The following is a 20,628-nucleotide window of genomic DNA, read 5'->3' as shown; positions in this document are numbered from 1 at the left end:
CATTATGTAAAGAATGGGACATAAGGATAGAAAACACAGATCACATTTTTGGAGACACATTTAATACTTGAACAAAACAAAACTGTATAAATCAAGTAGTTAGTAAAAGTGAACTGCATTTTATATCAAATCTCAACAATTTGAAAATACATTTTACAAAAAAATTATAACGTTTTCTTAGCCTTTTTTGTTTACAAGAAGACATAACTATGCTGCTTTCATAATAAAATATCTATTAGAATTAAAAAACACTATAAAATATTTCCATTGGTTTTCTCATTGATTTAATTAAAAGTCACAATTCTAAATCGACTTGGCAGATTATAGACAAAAACTATTTAAACAACAATACTTCATGTTCATAATTCTTTAAATAATGGACTAACGTGTATTATCACAATTAAAGGCTTGCTACTTAATAAACTGTGTCATCAATTGGTGCAGTTTAGCGAGTGAGGACATACAGGAATAACAAACAAGCTGAAACTTTAAATAAGAGTTTAACTTTACCCTTTGATGTCCACTTGCAACACAAGCAAAATTAAACTCATTTACAAGTCCATTAATTGCGGTCACGATCAGGGTTTTGTTTTGGTGGGCTGCATTTATCATTTCCAGAAAAGCAGTGATTAATCTTGATGGCTATTTGAACAATTAAATTAATTTTGCCCAACCTTTCTTTCACAAATTAGCTTATAAATTACCATGCATAAAATGCACCCAGAATTACATACAACAGAAAAATCGTGTTATTATGTGAGGCATTTTTAAAACTGACCAGTCAATGCCCTTCAAAGAGGCTTATCTGGGAGCTGTTAATGAATTTGGAGACTACAGAGACTCGTATTCTGATTACTTCATCATTGACGTGGTTGAGCTGATTAGACAGCCAGACAGCAGATTTAGCGACTGTTTTATATTCACACGTCCTTGTGAAGGAAAACAAGCACAACTGCTTTTTTAAAGCTCATGTTTCTCTCTGTAAATATGGATTTCATACCTTTCACCATCATCAATTAGCACTACACCAATCTGTGCAATGCCTTATAATTGAATCAGGTACAAATACACCTAAAAAGAAATGTTTGCATATTCTTTGCATGCAATTTCTTTTTTTTTTTAATTATATTTAATGGACAAATATTTAATTATATTTTAATTTGTGGACAAACATTCTACAATAATTGAAAATGATTATGACTAAGGTGCCCTGAATATATCAATGGCAACCCTGTGTGTGTGCATATATAGTGATTTATCTATTTATGTATGCAGTTTGTTAATGACCTTCTGTAAAAATCCAGATATCTACCTGGGGATAAATAAAGTAGTATATAGTTATATCTGTAAATCTGTGGCATTATTTAATTCAACAAAACACAATAAAATGAGGTAATGAAATAGTACACACACTTTAACTTCTTAGTGCAGGCTGCTTGTGTCTCCACCAGAAGAACTGTTTTCTTACTGCTTTATGTTCAAACTTCCAATTATAATCAGTGACCAAACACGACTATCTTAGACCGTTTTGATTTGTAACTAGTGTCATTTAAAGATGAGGTAATAAAGTGCATGCTCTTATATGCATAGCAACACCTCAGCTAAGAAGGGCAACATTCTGTGTGAATGTTAATATACAAAACAACAATCCTGACATGTCTGAACTGTATTGCTCTCTCCACAGTCAGCAGGCCCTACCAGATATCCCAAACGTTTACCCACTGACTTCAAAGCTCATGAAGAGACCCTCCAGCTGTATATTAACCTGATCAGGACTGCTTTAGCCAAGTGATCCGAGATATTTTAAATGAATCGAATTAGTGTTAGTTTTAGTCTTTAGACAATGACATATTTGCCAGTTACACCTTGCAAGGCCATCTACATTCATTTTAGCTAAAAGAAAGGCTACCAAAATTGAACTTATTTTATTCAATGATAACATCTCATTTTGGTTACAATGTTAAAAAATATATAATTTTATTTAGAAATTTAACTGAAGAACTGAATAGTGTTTGTGTATAAGAGTGTGCGCATGATGTGCTGAATTTAGTCGTACTTAAACCAACAAGCCCCATCCATTCATTTCCTGTACCCACTTCTTTCAATTCAGAGTCCTAGGAGTGTGAAAGCTATTCCTGGGAGTTTTGTGAGTCAGTAAACAAACAATCCTAGATTGGTTATTATTTACTAGCTGTGTAAGTCCGTGCTCCTAGAAACCATGGATTCTGGCACTTCAATCAATCAATCGCGTCGGTTGTGCATTAGCGGCTAAGCAAAGTTCTCTTTCCGCAGCAGTTTCATTTTGCCGAAGTGCTCGCCTCCGTTGTCTATCAGCGGTGACAGAGTCGATTTCTTTGAGCTTCATGCTGCAGCCTCGCACTTCCGGGTCAGACAGACAGACACACACACACACTTTCACGTGTAGATGCTTATATACAGTATAAGATATCTTTTCAGTGTTAGTGTATAAAATAAATAATATTTTTATATAATATACATTGTGAGTGTTGTGGGGGACGGACAAGTGCCCCGGTTGAGATGGAGGTTGGATTCCGGCCAGAAAAGGAAGCCATGACAGAAGGAGAAGAGGTGTCTGCCTCCCAAAGTTATATTCACCCCCTGTACACAAGGTGGCAGCATCCCACTGGTGGGATACCCATAGGAATATACGCTGTGCAGGCTGGGAATTGTAGTCCTATGGAAGAGCCCTGTAGGGGATTTGGGTGCCATCTGGCGGAGTTAGAAGGATTCGGTAAGACCTCTTTAACAAGTCCTCCTGGGTCTGGCATAAAAGAAGCAGAGTATCCTCTAAGAGTAGTCAGGGTGAGGAGGGACGCTTCAAGGGAAGGTGGTAAGAAGGTAAAAGTGTTGTTTTTCATAATTGCATTATTAAGGAACAGTGAATAGTGGAAGTAGAAATAATAAAGAAGGTCTTTTATTTGAACCCAGGACTGTTTTGTGTAGTTGTGTCTGGGGGTTTGGGATGCTGCTACCCCACCTACGATCACAACATAATATTTTTAAAAGACTAGAAAACTATTATCTTTGTTCTGTAGCGGAACATGTGTGATTTTTATTTCTAGGTACAGTATGTATAAGCACAGTAGTAAGATGCTACATAACGTAGATAATTATTCACAAATAACACTTTCCGCTATACTTCTTACCTTTAGTATGTCAGTTCTGACTGCTTTCTCAATGGGATCTATAGGAAATGTGTTCTTAAATTTAAATGTTTTGGGATGGTGGAAGAAATAGCAGTTAGCAGTCTGCTGTGCAGGTGCCAGAGTGGGAGACAGAAAAACAGAGTAAGGTACAAAGGTCATGAGAGAGCCACAAGATTTTATAAGCGATGCATGACAACTGAAGTGATTCAAGTTGCTGCTTAACTCATACTGAGGTAATATATCTCAAAAATAAATAGAAAACTCACAAAGAGACATGTAAATTGATGCTTTTCTTTTTGATATGATTGATATAGTTTTATTAGCAAAGCAAACTGAATGCACATGTTCAGAGATCACTTTATTAGTTGCTACTTCCAGCTCATATATTCATAACAAGTGAACATATGCAGTGCTACCTCTGCTCCTGGCAATATAAGAGGAGGTTTAAATAGCATAAAGTAGGCAATTGAAATTCACAAATATGTGACTTGCAGCCCCAGACTATTCAAAAATGACAAATGTATAAATGCAAATTAAAATAAAGTAACCACAGCACTAAATAAATATATCAGCAGCTCAAGAATGTTGGAAGTGTAAGTAATGGCTCCGGTAAGACATGGTTTCCACTGTCTTAAATGTGCTTGCCTTGACTGTGTTTGGCATGCGATAAAGCAGCATTGTTTCTTTCTATAGTGAATTGTCCTTTCTCAAAACAATAAACAATTGTTAGTCACCAAAGGCTGTGTAATTTCTGGGAGTCCACTGCATCCTAAATATTTGGATATTTAGAATATAATAAGCTCCCTGTGCTCTTATCTGTTTAAATGAAATACAATTAATATAACTATTGACCAATTCACTGATCTTTACAATGTTCAGTTGTTCCATTTGTTAAACACGAAGAGACTCCCAGTGCTCCAGTTTACATAAACAGAGATGTACAGGTATAGTTTGATATTACATGTTCCAGCCTCTGCTAACATATAAGGTGATTTACCTGCAACCTGCCAAAATAAATTAACAGCTGCTTGCAATGGGTCTGACAAGGAGCGATGTCATCTGGGCTTCTTCTGTTTAAATCCTCCACTATCTGTCACAGAATGTGACCCACAGAACAAAGCAAATGCATCTCTATTTTCTTCTTTGAACAAATCCACTTTTGCTCACACAGAGTACCTAAAATTCTACCTCAGATAACATTTTCCCTTTCATGGTAAGGATCAAGTTCAACGAGCTACGGAGCGAAGCCACACTGGAAGGCCACAACAGCTTTTATCTGAGGCTGATCCTACTCATCTGACAGAATCCTGCCTATTTAATTAAAGGCACAGAGGCTAACCAATCAAAATGTGAAATGTCTATGCCTAAAAGTGACGTGTGCATACGAGCTAATTAAATTGCAAGCTAAAAAAATCCACAATATCAAATGGTGGGCTAGATTAAAATGAAGCTGAATAATGAGACATTTACAATTCAATTTTGACTTAAATATTCAAACTCTAATATATATTGAAATAATAAAAATTCTGTTATAAAATGTGACAGCCCTACAACTCACTTTCTTTTACTTAACTCTTTTTAAATTTCCGCCCACGAGGAAATGTACCCTACACAGATTTATCAGGTGAATGAAGCCACTTATTTTAGCCTATGGGATTATAAATACAGCATAAATGCAGCCCACAAAAACAGCTGGATACAGTAATTAAACTGAATTAAAAGGGTTTTAACAGCTTAAGATTATCACCTATGTGATGGTTTTGATTTAGTCAACAGTGCAAGTTTTGAATTAGCAGAGTAAGCAAAAAATGTTTAGCTATGTTTTTACAGGGCAAGTAACGGTAAATTTTCATTATTGTAAACTGTCATGCAATAGGAGATTTATATTCAGGAAGATTTTTTTCCCTTGAAGTCGTATAATTATATCTTTCTATCTTTGATTACTCTATTTCAGTTTCATATTAAATTTAAGTTTCAAGCACTGTCTATATTTCATAATGTAGTGATTATTGTATTTTGTTAAAAGTCCAGTACTAGTAATGCCAGTCAATCGGATGTCACTGAGTTTCTGTTGCTCCTGTAAAAACATCACATTTGTTGCTCTAGAACAGCCATTCACTTTGAAATAGTCAACTTTAATGTCCGTCACGGAGACTACATACACAATGGCACAGGATTTCACATTTTTAAGAATGATTTTAAAAACTCTTATCAACTTCAAAATTTAAATGATGACAGATTTTTTTTTTCTACAAGCTGAGAATTTGTGTGACTGACAAAGGAAGCGTATTTTTTTTCTGTTGCACTTCCCTTTATACAAAATCACAAAATTAGTCAGAGACTACATTTAAAGCTAATTGTCTAAAACTGAATAGTTATCTTGGAACAACAGAGACCTGATGATATGAGATCAGACATTTCTTATTGTTTTACACTGCCTAGCTTTAAACATATAATTTTATTCCTAAATGTGCAATAATCTAACAATTATCCAGTTCAGCTGCAGTTGTGAAATTAAAGTTAACATAACACATCTTGCTAGACCTGACCAGATAATCCTTAAGTAGCATAAGCTACAGTATGTGTCACCTCAAGGTTTCAGTTCCAGTTAAGGACTGTAATGCAGCTTCCACACTGTGTGAAAAGGTGAACCCTTTAAGGTCTGCGGCCAAGAAGGCACTAAGGACTTCTTTCTAAAAATAAAGAAAGAAAGAAAACAAAGGATTAAACCAATTAAATAACAAATTTGTATTTTAAAATGGCTGAGAATTTTAAATTACGAGAGTTTTACAATATTTCACTAGTAATTTTAGATAACCATACAAAATACATCATCTTTCAAATTCGATTCATTTTCCATAATGTCTTTGTTGAATTTAAGAAAATGAAGGAACAGCCTTCCACTACAAAACCAAACCCTGAAGGAACACCAGTAAAGCTGAGGAAATGGCCAGGCACAGACACACACCCACTCACACTGGGCCTTGAGTTGCCATTTCCAGCTTGTCTTTGGGATGAGAGGGAAGTTTCTGTGTTAGTCATTTGTACAGAAATATACGTATCACAATATTTATAAACCATTACTAATCCTCCTTTATACAGTTTCTCCTCTTTGTATCTGGATGTGGCACTTGGTTCCACTGGACTACTGCCAACCTGCTCTCCTGAGAAGGGAAAAATCATCTTGGATAAAGGAGTGTTGGAATTATCAGATGGAAAGATTCAGATTGGATGGTCAGCGTAGACCCCACTATAGAAAACCCTGGAGCGGGTAGGCAGCCAGTTGGCTGAAGTCTTTGGTTTTTGTTTTTGACTTTTGTTGGGGGAAAAAAACTTTCCTCTATGTCAAATAAATTATTCTCAGAGACCAGATGAAAATGCAGAACAATTTATTTGCACATAGATATGTACAAATATATCAGTTCATATATTTAGCAATGAAAAAAAAAATCCCTTTCATACTTTTCTATTACCATTACCTTATCTAATACATCACGTCATATAGCTCTTAATATATGGAATTGTATCATTTTAGCCAATCAACTACAGCCACCAGTAACTTCATATGAATGTTAATTCTTCCGTTATTCTAAACATCACTTTGTTAATAGGGGTGTTCTATGGGTTTTCCCATTGATCTCATCACTGCTTCATTGTAGGGGTGTTAGGGCATTCTCACTAGTTTGTTTTTGCTTTTTAAGGGGTTGTACTTCATTTTAACCTTAGCACCTATCTTGGTGGCTCCTTTAGATGAGGCAAAAGCATCAACTTAATCCTTTAGTTACCTTCTGTCCCTTTCCTAACGCTTTTAATAATTAATTGTTACAACTTCATTTAAGTATATGCTTGCATTAAATTGTAAAAATTATTATGCATTGATTAAAAATATTCATCCATCCATCCATTTTCTAACCCGCTGAATCCGAATACAGGGTCACGGGGGTCTGCTGGAGCCAATCCCAGCCAACACAGGGCACAAGGCAGGAACCAATCCTGGGCAGGGTGCCAACCCACCGCAGTGATTAAAAATATTTGATTAAAATTCTATGCTTTCTCTTTTACAATTTTAATAACCTCCACTGTCAACTGGCCATAGTTAATCAATTAATAAACAGACAGATATTGGTTGTTTCCATTTACGTTTAATCAGTTTCTACTTTGTTTCTTTGTGTGTTTTAAGAACTTTTTTTTATGTGTACTAGTTCTACATTTAGGAATTTGTATATTCTATACTTGTGTTTTAACTGAGAATTGTTCACATCGCTCTGTCCTGCACTGAGTGAAGAGTGCTATACAAAAATAAGTTGTAATGTAATGTAAAGAAATACCCATGGAAGCATGCCAAGAGTCAAACAAAGGGTAAGCAGTAAAACTGTTATGTTTCTTTTTTTAAGATACTTACTTTCTATGTGAAATGAGAAAACACCTTTGATAATAAAACTAGTGACACTAAGGTGAAATTAAAAGATAACCATAAATGTAGCACACAGCTGCCTCATAGCTATACAATCCTGGTTTCAGATCCAGTGCCCACTTACTGTTTTTCCCATTTCTGTAGATTTTTTTGTTTTTCTCACCAGGTATTCTGGTTTTATCCTGCATTCACTAGACATGTGCATTAGGCTAGTTAACAATTTTAAACTGTCCCTGTGGGACAAAGTATGGGTATGTGGATAAGTGTGCTGTCAAATGGACTGATAAACCATCCAGACTTAATTCCTGACTTGCATCAAGTGTTGCTGGGATAGGCACCAGCGCCCATTGACCAGAACAGGATCAGCAATGCTTCCTTCATGAGTGAAGCTTTAAAAATAAACATTGCAAATTTAATCTTGACATTCAACATTAGAGAATATAACTGCCTTGCAAAGACTGGTAAAAAGGCAAATTAAAAATACTCTTGAACTGGCAGAGGGCTCTTTATGTGTTTGGATATTTCATTATTTATGATTCTAATGACCATAAAATTGAGGTACAGGAAAGGCTTGAAGTGTAAACATTTTGGCAACATAAGGGGTACATATTTACTGGTGCAGATGATATTTTATTGGGTTGTTGGCTTTATGACTATGATCTTTGGCACACAGTGAAGCTGTTCACTGCCAAGTAATAAAAAGCTTCAAATCTGAGGAGGTAGTCAAAAAATAACTGCTTATTCTGTGCAGATGGTGGGGAAGAGCAGCTGTCAGAAGTGGATGAGTTCAAGTACTTTAAGGTTTTGTTCACAAATGAGAATTAAAGTGATTGTGAGATATACACAATAAATACACCAAGTTTTTTCTTAAACTACAGATTAAAAACATAGCTCTGTTTACACATAACCACTGGAGAGAGTGCTGATTGTTTATAACCATTTTAAAATTTAAAGTGAAATGTGTTCCACTGACTGTTCTTAAACTTGCATTAAAAATGGTGTTACTGAATTGTGCAACACAAGAAAGCAGTGCTCTATCAACAAATACCCTAGGATTAATCTGAACTAACGAAGCAAAACAACAGAAGAAGAAACTATTTTTTTATAATATGCTGTAAATTGCAAATAAAATAATTGCTTCCTAGCCTTTCATGTGTACAAAGATTGTCTCTACAGGGTGGTCCAGATCTAATTATGCAGATCCAGATCGTCTACATGACTTTGATTTATGCGGGGACAATTCCAGTTTGTTGCGAAGACGATACTTCATGTCGTCAGTTCACACACTTCTCAATGGTCTGGGATTTTTCCGGTGATTTTCTATGTAATAAACTTAATTTATAGCTTAATGAAAACTGCATAATTAGATCTGGACCACCCTATAGAAGGTGACGAAGATTTTAAGAAAATTCAATTTCTAATAGTAAAGCAAACTTTACATGCCTCAACATTTTCATGCATGTGGTATGGACACATTTTACTATTATAAAGAATGATCAAAATGCTTTGTTACAGTATTTTAAAAAGTTAATTTCTACTTGCCATTCATATTACGCAAAACTATCACCTCTTTAATGCATTTTTTGTCAGCTTTAGATCAGATGACGCACTTATGGGGTGTAATTAGAAAAGGGGATGAGACAGAGCATAGGTGCCGGGGGAGGAGTTTGTTTCCAGGTGCAAATTACCTGCATCTTAACATCAGCAAAACCAAGGGAATGGTTATTGACTTACACTGCACCAAAGAGCCTCTATGTTCAGTCACTGTTCATGGAGTGGATGTAGAAGTGGTCCGCTCCTACAAGTTATTGGAGGTCCACAGTAATGAAAGGTTTGACTGGTCTCAGAACACAGATGAACTGTGTAAGAAAGGGCAGAGCAGGCTCTTTTTCCTTAAGAGACTGTGTTCCTTTGATATGGGAAGTCACATCCCTCACATCTTTTACAACTCTGTGATGGCCAGTGTGATTTTCTACACTGTGGTGTTTTGGGCTGGTAACATCACTTCATGAGATGCCCACCAAATTGTCAGGCTAATTAAAAATGCCAGCCCAGTTATAGGATGCACTTGGGACACCCTGGAGGTAGTAGCAAAGGAGAGAATTAAAATAAAACTAAATTCCATTATGAACAATGCTACACATCCTCTCTGTGACGTACTAACACTGAGGACTTTCAGCCAAAGAATTATTCTGCAGAAGCACATCAAAAAATGCTGCAGGATCTCCTTTATACCAATAGTAATACATCTGGGACTGGAACTGGAAGTCAGAGAGTCCAAAATGTGTGTGTGTGTATATATATATATATATATATATATATATATATATATATATATATATATATATATATATGTGTCCTTACTTATCGTTCTACTTATGTATTAATTTATTTATTTAAAAAGCATCTGTAAAAAGCTAAATGTTCTCCTAGGGATAAATAAAGTTCTATCTAGTGTAATGTAAAGCATTAAATTGGAAGTGACTAGATGGTCATATTCTGAAAGTAATAGTTTTCAAGAAAATGTGCGTTTTCCCTGATAGCGGTGGATGTAATACAGGTCCCTTGGCTTGAACCATTTTTTCCCCACCTAAGTGTTCGGTGACCACAGGGTCACAAAAAACAGAATGTAACATTAACTAGTATGTAATATTAGCATTAGGAGTTGCCTAAACATGAATAGGCACTATACAAGAGCAGCAAGTAGTGCAAGAGTATGCAATATACAGTGTGTATGGATAACCACAAAAATGTAGAAACAGCAACTGAGATTATGAGTGATAAAAATAAAAACACATCAGCAGGTTTTGTATTTCATCTGTTTGTGAACTCTAGGCACTTTTTTCCAGTTACCGATGTACTGTATGTATTGTTCAGCAGTGATACGACCAACTCAGTAATTTTACAAGGTGCAGTTTGTATCACTTCTTTGTCAAACTACCTTTCCAAAACTGGTGATTTGTCAACAATAACCTTCTTCTCATGAATGTCAGGTTTACACAAGTTTATTTTCAGAGGGGATTTCTCCCTACTGTACAAAGTAACAAGCAAGTCAACAAAATGGAAACACCTTACAAATAAGCTAAAACATTTTTCACTCATGTTCCACATTCAGAGTGCTCCATAGGGTATTTCAAATAATGGTTTTGTTGATCAATATATTTCAAAGTAAGACCCATTTTTGTATACTGTACTTTTGAATTATTATACAGTGTAAAGTAAATGCAAAGAAAGCCAGCAGGCTGACATCAGACCACATAAACTCAGTCACAATTACAGCTAATATGTTGTATTATCAGCTCATTAAAAGACTAAAATTCTGTAGGGGATCATCTGTGTCTGATACATCCACCCTGCTCCCTGGAGAACAGTGAATGCAGGTTTGAAAGTTGCCATGCACATTCAGAAGAGGTGTCAAGGAGTTTACCTTCTTGCAAAATTATCACCATCATATGATTCACTATAGCTAGAATGCTCTTATTGGCTGAACAACTGTCACTAACATGACAATTCTTTTTCTTCACACACTTTTTATTCTGACAGCCTATATTCAGCTCTCAAGCTGCTGCAAATGCCTTCTAACAGTTTCCATCAGTCACTAACTGCAATTCACTGGAGATGCCTAAACTCAAGGATGATGGAGTGTCTGTGACTAGTGGTGGACGGGTTATTTCAAAGAAAATGATAAAAATGTAAACTTGATTTGCCAATCTGGCAGCAGGAACATTTCTTTTGAAAAACAAACAACAAATATTTTTTTCATACATCTTAAATAATATTGGGCTCCTTGTAGCACAGGTTAGACTGTGCAGAAGTCTGACAGTGCTCCCTGACATATCTGTGCAATGATGCCTATAACTTGGATGGATGTAAAACGCAGCACACGATGCTTTAAAAATAATGACTTTAGGTATGCCATTTTAGAATGATTATCTTCAGGAATTGATTTCCATCCAACATCATCAAATGAACTTGAATTGGCAATTTCAGTAGAAAAATTCTAACACTGCATCATGGATGCCTATAAATATACATAAAAATCTTTAAAACAAAGCAGAAGTTAACGAGTTATACCAAAAAACACATGTACTGAAAATCAAGTTTTACTTGCTTAAGAAAAACATTTGGACCTATCTGAATGGTTTAACCTCAATTTTAGCTTTTATTGGGGGCATGTTAGCCACTTGAGGATTTTGAAATGTAGATTTTTATAGCAGGTACATGTTAGTCTACCACTCTGCTACCATTCCATAATGGCTTCAACTGGACTTTAGAGTAACTTACCGATAGCCTTGTGAAAACCAAAGACAGCTTCTTATCTTTAAACTGTCGAAGCAGATCTTCCATTTCTTTAACCACTGTATAGTCAATATAGTTGACACGGTGCAAGTCCACAATTGCTGACCGAGGTGGTGAGGCTGCCAAGCAATTAAAGATATCATTATTAAAATGCATTTAATATGAGGCTGTTTTACCATGAAGACTAAAGGCGTTTTCACACATAGTACATTTTTTCTCTTGCAATATCCCTTAAAGTTTGGTTTATTTAGGTAGATGTGAACATACCAATCACACTCTGGTATGGATGAAAACAATCGTACCGTAACCCTAAAGGGTGGTGTCTGTGTGGTACCAAGTGAATCCTGGAATGGTTCACATTAAATCTGAATGTTATCCAGCACTGGACTGATTTAACTATATAAAATACTGTGCATTATGCATGACATTTTGTGTGCTGTGGTAGTCACACTGAGCGTCGACTGTTGGTAATTGAGGAACCTTATTCATAACATAATGAGTTGAGGATTAACCTGGAGCATTAAAAACAGTAAAAAGACAAATAATAATGATGATGTTGATGATAATGAACATGCACATAGGTACAAGAATAACACAATTTGCATAAAATGGCACAATTACACACTCAGTCAGAACAACACCTGATTCAGTCTCAGAGCTTCGCGTATGTGCGATCGGACAGCAGGTAGCCATTTTAGTTTTTTTTTTTAAATGGAAAAGAAAAAAAAAAAAAGGATTGGTGTAAATTTGGTTGAAATCAGCTCGATCAGAATACATACAGAGGTGCCAAGAAATGAGCAGCAGCTTCCCGTGAGACTGCAAATCAAATGTCCTAATCTTACACCATGAATATACAGTACCAGGCGCACAAGTGGGGCATCCTCTCACTGGGCCTACTAATGCAAATATTAGTCAATGTTAAACATATCGAAATAAACAAGAATAACAAATAACAAGGGTTAAGAAAGTGGACATGTAATTTGAGATAAACCAAATTGAGGTTTTGTTCATATTTTGGCTACTAGGGAATAAATACACAACATCACACAATTAAATGAAAATTACATGAGAAGTCTACTCCCATAATACTGAAGCACATCAGTGTATGTCATCAGCCAAGCTTGTCGTCTGTTGTAAACCCGACTATCTGAAACGTGTCCTTCAGTGCATAAACTTAGTAATGTATAACTTTCAAGTAGAATCCCTGCTAATAATTATGGAAAATACAGCAGTGCACAAATATCCACCATGATATTTTTTTCTAGTGAAACAATGTTTCTGCCCAAAGAAAGAAGTCCACAACATGTCCATGGGATGTCTATTGATATGTTTAGTTCGCTTGAAAGTTTACAGTGTGAAACGCAACCAAACTAAATGGAAACTGAAGCAAAGTAACTAAATATATCCCGATTCTGAAAAAGCAAACGGACTATGAGTGTGAAAACGCCTTAAAATGAACTGCTACATTATACATTTTGTTTGCATTACTTGTAAGTACTAATGCTTTTATTAGTCAATCTATATTTATACTGTACCTTTTAAAGCCTCTTTGTACAATGTATCACTGAAGTATTGCATTGCAGGAAAATTCAGCTCACTTTGTAACTTTAGAACCACCACATCTTCACCAGAAATCTGTAAAATAAAATAACCATGTTGTTAGATAATACAGTACAAGAAAAAAATATTCAAAATAGCTTACAATGGATTGCCTAAGTCAGAAAGGGCAAGATGATGACACAGAAAACAACTGTGTATCCTCGGATAGCCTGTTGAGGTGACATAATTTTTATCTTGGATTGTTTCTCGATTCAGATTCCAAATTTCATGCTCTTTGTTGTTAGCAGCAAGTCCTCACCAGGCCTCTGATAAACCAGTTACTTTCTAGTAATCAATAAAAATACTATAATGCAGAATTCATCACAGTCTATCGAGAGCTCTGTCTCACAGTAATTTTAATCATAATTCTCTATGCAGTTGTAGAGTATACTTTCTCAGGTGGCCACTGTATCCTGGATAATTATTTCAAATGCACTATGTGTGGTTTTTGATGTCTATATCAATGTTATTTAAAGAACAAGTTCAGTAATTTTACAGTTAAAGTTGAATCTTCACAAACATAAATGCATTTGCCACACAAAATTGTGTTCTAAAATTAAGCACATTCTATAGATTTTAAAAAAAATATGTTGCCTACACTGGTGCCTTACAATGGAGGGTATGGAGCACTGAGGAAAAGCTTAAAAAATTACCTAATACACTCACCTAAAGGATTATTAGGAACACCTGTTCAATTTCTCATTAATGCAATTATCTAATCAACCAATCGCATGGCAGTTGCTTCAATGCGTTTAGGGGTGTGGTCCTGGTCAAGACAATTTCCTGAACTCCAAACTGAATGTCAGAATGGGAAAGAAAGGTGATTTAAGCAATTTTGAGCGTGGCATGGTTGTTGGTGCCAGACGGGCCGGTCTGAGTATTTCACAATCTGCTCAGTTACTGGGATTTTCACGCACAACCATTTCTAGGGTTTACAAAGAATGGTGTGAAAAGGGAAAAACATCCAGTATGCGGCAGTCCTGTGGGCGAAAATGCCTTGTTGATGCTAGAGGTCAGAGGAGAATGGGCCGACTGATTCAAGCTGATAGAAGAGCAACTTTGAGTGAAATAACCACTCGTTACAACCGAGGTATGCAGCAAAGCATTTGTGAAGCCACAACACGCACAACCTTGAGACGGATGGGCTACAAAAGCAGAAGACCCCACCGGGTACCACTCATCTCCACTACAAATAGGAAAAAGAGGCTACAATTTGCACAAGCTCACCAAAATTGGACAGTTGAAGACTGGAAAAATGTTGCCTGGTCTGATGAGTCTCGATTTCTGTTGAGACATTCAAATGTCAGAATTTGGCGTAAACAGAATGAGAACATGGATCCATCATGCCTTGTTAACAGTGTGCAGGCTGGTGGTGGTGGTGTAATGGTGTGGGGGATGTTTTCTTGGCACACTTTAGGCCCCTTAGTGCCAATTGGGCATCATTTAAATGCCATGGGCTGCCTGAGCATTGTTTCTGACCATGTCCATCCCTTCATGACCACCATGTACCCATCCTCTGATGGCTACTTCCAGCAGGATAATGCACCATGTCACAAAGCTCGAATCATTTCAAATTGGTTTCTTGAACATGACAATGAGTTCACTGTACTAAAATGGCCCCCACAGTCACCAGATCTCAACCCAATAGAGCATCTTTGGGATGTGGTGGAACGGGAGCTTCGTGCCCTGGATGTGCATCCCACAAATCTCCATCAACTGCAAGATGCTATCCTATCAATATGGGCCAACATTTCTAAAGAATGCTTTCAGCACCTTGTTGAATCAATGCCACGTATAATTAAGGCAGTTCTGAAGGCGAAAGGGGGTCAAACACCGTATTAGTATGGTGTTCCTAATAATCCTTTAGGTGAGTGTGTGTCCATCTTTCAAGCCAAAACAGTTGTCAAGTCTTGATCTGCACCTTCTGTGTTTCTGACGCATATTTATTACAACAAAAGGATCTGAAAATAATCACTTTATCACATATTCCTGGTACTACTTTTTTGTGGCAAGGATACATTTTCTATTCACTTGTGCAAATTCTCACATAAATACAGAACTGAATCAAAACAAAACCAAGCACATGGCACAAAAAGTTAACTGTGATTTGGTCTTTCGACAGGAATCCAAACATGGGGGAAGAAAGGTTTTTACACAGGAAGACTAAGTGCTGAGAAATATATCACACTATTCTTTAAGTGAAAAAATTGACAAGGTTTCTATTTAGCCCAGGCAAGCCATGTTCTTAACAAGTGGCATGAAATGGTTTTGAAATTCAAAAAAGGGCAGCACAGCACCATATTTCACCCATAATAAATAATAATAATACATGTTATTTTACAAATGTAGCTTTCTTTATTGTTAGACACACTGGTGAGTGAAATTGCGGTGTCACTACAGCATGTACACATGGTATGGTTTAGTAACACAGGAAGCTTGAATTTATATGGATTTTACAACAGGGGCATCAGATTTTAATCTTGCTCATTTAAAGATTCATTGTTTCAATGATTTTACATTGTGATCAAGTGAACGTACACTTTTTTTTTTACATGTACTGGAAATATGTAGTCAAAATACTCTGTTTCAGAAAGCCTGAGACACATGCAGACATGTAAATTACAGTCTTGGTCCAAACTATAAGGAGGTACTGCAACAAATGTTCTGTAACTGTTGATTCTTTATCAGATATCAGATTTAAAGAACAAAAATATTCAGGTTAAATCTACTATCCCATTTTATTTAAAGAAATAGGAAAATATCATTCAGCTCAATCAAATGTGTAATTTGGCCCATTGAAAATTTTGAAAATTCTACGTCTAAATAATATTTTGCAGTTAACATATAAAATTTGCTCATGTTCTTATTTTCATAATTTCTTGAAGGTGTTTTAACTCTTCATTTATAACTTCATGATCATTATGGTATATAAGAATAATAGTTATGTACATGCGGGCACCCATTGCTCCATATACTGCAAGTTCAATCTGATTCCTCATAGTGAAAACATTTTGCTTAGTGTTGTGATGTTTAAAAGCAGATCATTTAAAAAATGTTTCAAGCCCTCTTCTCGTACAAACTCACACACTAAATGCTTAATCATACCTATGATCAATACTAAAAACAGCAATACTAATATTCCATATGAAACACATATATCCAATAAACTCCACCTTCACAGTGCTAGAAGTAAAGCATACTGTCTGAGGTTCATTCCTTGCCAGTCATACATAGAATGGATCATCATCTGCTGAATCTGAAGTGATCTTTCAGGACAAAAATTTAGAAATCACATAATATCATTATGAGATCATTTACCCAGCTACTGTACACAAGAGCTTAAGTTTGATGTGCATTCAAATTGTCTGTCATGTAAGAACCTGCATCATTTAAATTAGTATGGTAATTAGTACTCCGGCAATTTGTAGTATGTAAAACCAAAAACACTCTTAAACCATAAGAATCTTATAAATTCTGCATATAGGTTGATACACAGGCATATACTAAAATCTCACTTTTATCTATGCTTATACAGTAATAAGAAATATGAATCCTAAATAAAAATTCAAGTACAAACTTATGCAAGATCAAAACAAAGTTGATACATAACACCTGTTTTCACGCTGGAAAAACAGGAGATGCTCAGCATAACTTAAAAAGCACTAAATTGGAATTAAGAAAATTATGATCCTCTAATGGCCCACAACTTTCCATATTTTCAGCCAAATGTTTATTTTTTTATATTTTTTGCAAATATTGATCTCATTTTCATTAGTAAATGCAAATTATTTGTTTTTATCATTTTCCATCTTTCTGAAAAGGTAAAAATGCTAAACATGTAAAAATAATATACTATACATAAGACAAGGAAGTCCACATACCTGTACAAAGCTGTATTAGATAGTCAACCATCCTCAATGAAAACAAAGAGCTCTAATAATCTGGATGATATTTTCATACCAGACATGAAATATGAGATATTTCAATGAAGGGGCTAAACGTAATTTACTCTTAACAGTAATCAGAAAGAATTTCATTAATTTCAGATTGACAATGAAATGTGCACCTCTTGGATTTTTTACCATAACTCCAACATAATCTGTAGATAAGAATAGATCCAATCCATCACACAAATAAGACAAAATACAAGACCCCTTTTCTAAAGCAGCCCATATTGGTGGAGTCTAAGAAGTATATACGTTGATACCAGACTCCCCTTGTACAGGCATTAATTACCCATGAAAATCCAGTAGTGTCAGGCCTCTTTGTGCCTTACATCTCTGAGCAGAGGTTTCCTCAGGCTTTCCTGGTTCTTATCTGAAACAACTTAACAAATGAAGCTATCCAAAGTCTTAAAAGATGACTAAGCAATATAAACAAGAACAACCTGGGAACAGTATTGTAACTTTGAAAAATGGCTATTGCATTACTGTTCCCTGCTTGTTCCCTATCAGTGGGAGATGTAGAGTATACTCAAACAGTTGGAAAAAGTTTCTACTTTCAGCTTTCCAAGAAGGGTTGTTGAAAAAAATAGTCAGATATATATTAAAATTTGAATATTTTAAATTAAATTGAAAAATCTGAATCTATCTACTCTATTACACTGAATGCACTAATTCTGTTTTATATTTTATTCATTTTGCAGTGTTTCTTGATTGTATTCAGATATCAATTTCAGAAACAGTCGATATACATTTTGTTTTAAGGCACTACTGTTGAAGAGGTTTCTGTTAAATGTCACAAAGCAGGTTTTTTTTCATTCAAATGCAGGGCACTCTTTCTACTGGAGCAATTTTACTCAAAATTATATAGACTGCCAGCATTTTACAGTAATAATCACTGTGCCTAGTTTCACTTAGACTGGGTGATTTGTTTTTGAGTCATTTTGTCCAGAGACCAACAAACAGATAGATGTCAGTGAGAAAGTGGTCAAATCATGTTCAGACATTTCTAATGTGTATAAATCTGTTGAAAACCTGATATTCAAATTTTGACCTCATCACAGTCCTTTCCCTAAATGTACATATACCAAGCAGTACATGAAAGAAAAGTGACAACAATCAGTATTGATGTAAGTTGTTGTCGTATTGTTAAAGTGCCCACAAAAGACACTTTAAAGAAGCCTTCTAAGCTTCTTTTTTTTAATTGGTGGACAAGTTACTATTGGAAATGCTGAAATTATTAGCCTTGCTTTACATGTACACCATGCATTAACTTACCACTGAAATCCTTACTTAGGACAGGCTACCTTTTTAAAGGATTCAAAACACTAAACCTCTGAAATATGTTTAAGGATGACTGAAACCCACTTTGCTCTCATTTTTTTCTGCTGCAAGGACTGAACCTCTGAATACCCAAGCAAAGGCCAGGAGCCTGCTCTTGTCGAGATCATAGAACAGCCTGCTCAGAGTTCATAACCTTTGAAGGAATTTAGAAAAGCCATACCTAGCTATCCTCAAAAGACTTGCACTAAATATTTTAACAGAAACCATGAGTCTGCTGCTGCTGGGATCACAGAACATGGCCAGCTCCCAGTTCACTACCTCTGAAAGGATTTAACCTGATGAAGCACAAACTCGTTATATTGTTGAACGTCCTAACACTTGTGACATGGATTAGATTGATAGTTTCAGTGAGCAACGAGGCAGCTTCAGTGAGATAATAACCAAACTTTATTTAAATCTAAATTTATGTTTGTTTGAAGTGAAACCAGGAATGTGCCAAAATGTTAGATATAATAATGGATGAAAATATATAACTTGAATGATTCAGATCAGAGTCACATTGCAAGCTTCTTGTCTGGTGGCTAATTGTCTTTTGGATGCTACAGTCTTTTCTTCTTCGGCAGAACGTAACGCATGTTCTCTCTTCGTCTCTTGTGGTGCCCCTCTCTCTTAACATAAAAGATATATATATAAATAGTCCTATAATAATCCAAAAATCCACACAAATTAAATATTCAGAGTCTTGTTTAACAAACTGTAAAAAGAATTACTTTCACCCCAATATACTCTACTCTTTTTCAATAAATAAGACGTACAACCACAACTCAGAAAACGTTCGGACAATATGGAAAAACGCAAATAAAAACAGAAATACTGGTTTCAATATTCACTTCGACTTGTAATCCCAAGCAGTATAAAGACAAGATATTTAATGTTTAGGCTGGTCAACTTCATTTTTTTTTAAATAGATAACCATTCTTCCCACTGAGGGCTTGCAGCTCAGTCCAAAAAAAGTTATGATGGGGCACGTTAGTGCCAATAATGAGTTAAAAAAGAAAAAAATATGATGTAAATAGAAACAGATAAGGGTCAACAAATGATTGTAATCAGTCTTTGGTATAAAAGCTGCATGCAGAAAAGACTTGGTCCTTAAGGAGCAAAGATGGACTGAGGCTCTCCTGTTTTCCCACAAATGTGTGAGAAAATCGATATAATGTTTAAAAACAATGTTTCTCAAAGATAGATTGGAAAGGATTCGAGTATTCATGGTATCTGATACTAACATATATCAACAATTCACTTTAATATTCACATTTTCACATCCTTTTGTACTATATTACTCCTACTTGTGTATAAATTAAATCTAAAATGAAAACATCCCACTATTCCCATTATGAAAACAATATTCAAACATATTGTACATGATGCATGTGTGACTAGTTCAAGTGTCATTTTGCCAACTACTTCTCCTTTTGCAGTACCCATTATTTTCATCATTCAAATCCTCTTTAAAAGACCGCAGTGCAGAAAAAATAAAATATGATGTTGTGGAAAATCCTCTTCACAAGTCGTTGAAAATCCTCTTCTCATTCACATGCTTTCAGGTTACTCTTCAATATAGTCTGTGTTTAGGAAGAAAAGTGATCAGTTTCCATCCCTCCATAAACATTAAGAAGTATCTCCCTGGCCCAGTGCCACAATTTCATTTTTTTTTCTATGGTCCTCTAGGTGTGACAATCCAACATTTGCTTCAAAGCTCAATCTAGAACAGGCTCATCTGTAGTCTAATAGTATGAGACCTGTTCCGACAAATAGTTAAAATTTTGTCCCCCGTGTTTACTGACACATCAGCATTCAACTTTGGTACCAGTGTCCACAACTCTAATTCTTCTTCAATTTGTATAAGTTTGGTGTATGCAAACCC

The 20,628-nt window shown here is 35.5% G+C and overlaps 1 protein-coding gene across 2 annotated transcripts in view; it reads right to left on the bottom strand.

Annotated features, from left to right (window-relative positions):
• Nucleotides 1-2,426: 2,426 nt before the first annotated feature.
• slc26a11 (solute carrier family 26 member 11) overlaps nucleotides 2,427-20,628 on the bottom strand; it is a 110,065-nt gene continuing 91,863 nt past the window's right edge. The window contains exons 14-16 of one of the 2 annotated variants that reach the window (XM_039739206.1): nucleotides 13,416-13,515; nucleotides 11,866-11,999; nucleotides 2,427-5,860 (exon numbers count right to left, since the gene is read on the bottom strand). In XM_039739206.1, the coding sequence (XP_039595140.1) occupies nucleotides 5,753-5,860; nucleotides 11,866-11,999; nucleotides 13,416-13,515 (342 nt within the window). In that variant the 3' untranslated portion in view covers nucleotides 2,427-5,752. Of the gene's footprint in view, nucleotides 5,861-11,865; nucleotides 12,000-13,415; nucleotides 13,516-19,230; nucleotides 20,327-20,628 lie in introns of those variants that run through there. The other variant, XM_039739207.1, reaches the window with a different exon arrangement.

The sequence above is a fragment of the Polypterus senegalus genome, chromosome 17 (assembly GCF_016835505.1).
Source record: "Polypterus senegalus isolate Bchr_013 chromosome 17, ASM1683550v1, whole genome shotgun sequence".
NCBI classification, from domain to species: domain Eukaryota; kingdom Metazoa; phylum Chordata; class Cladistia; order Polypteriformes; family Polypteridae; genus Polypterus; species Polypterus senegalus.
The sequence above is the reverse complement of the archived record's forward strand: the minus strand, read 5'-3'. Positions and strand labels throughout refer to the sequence as shown.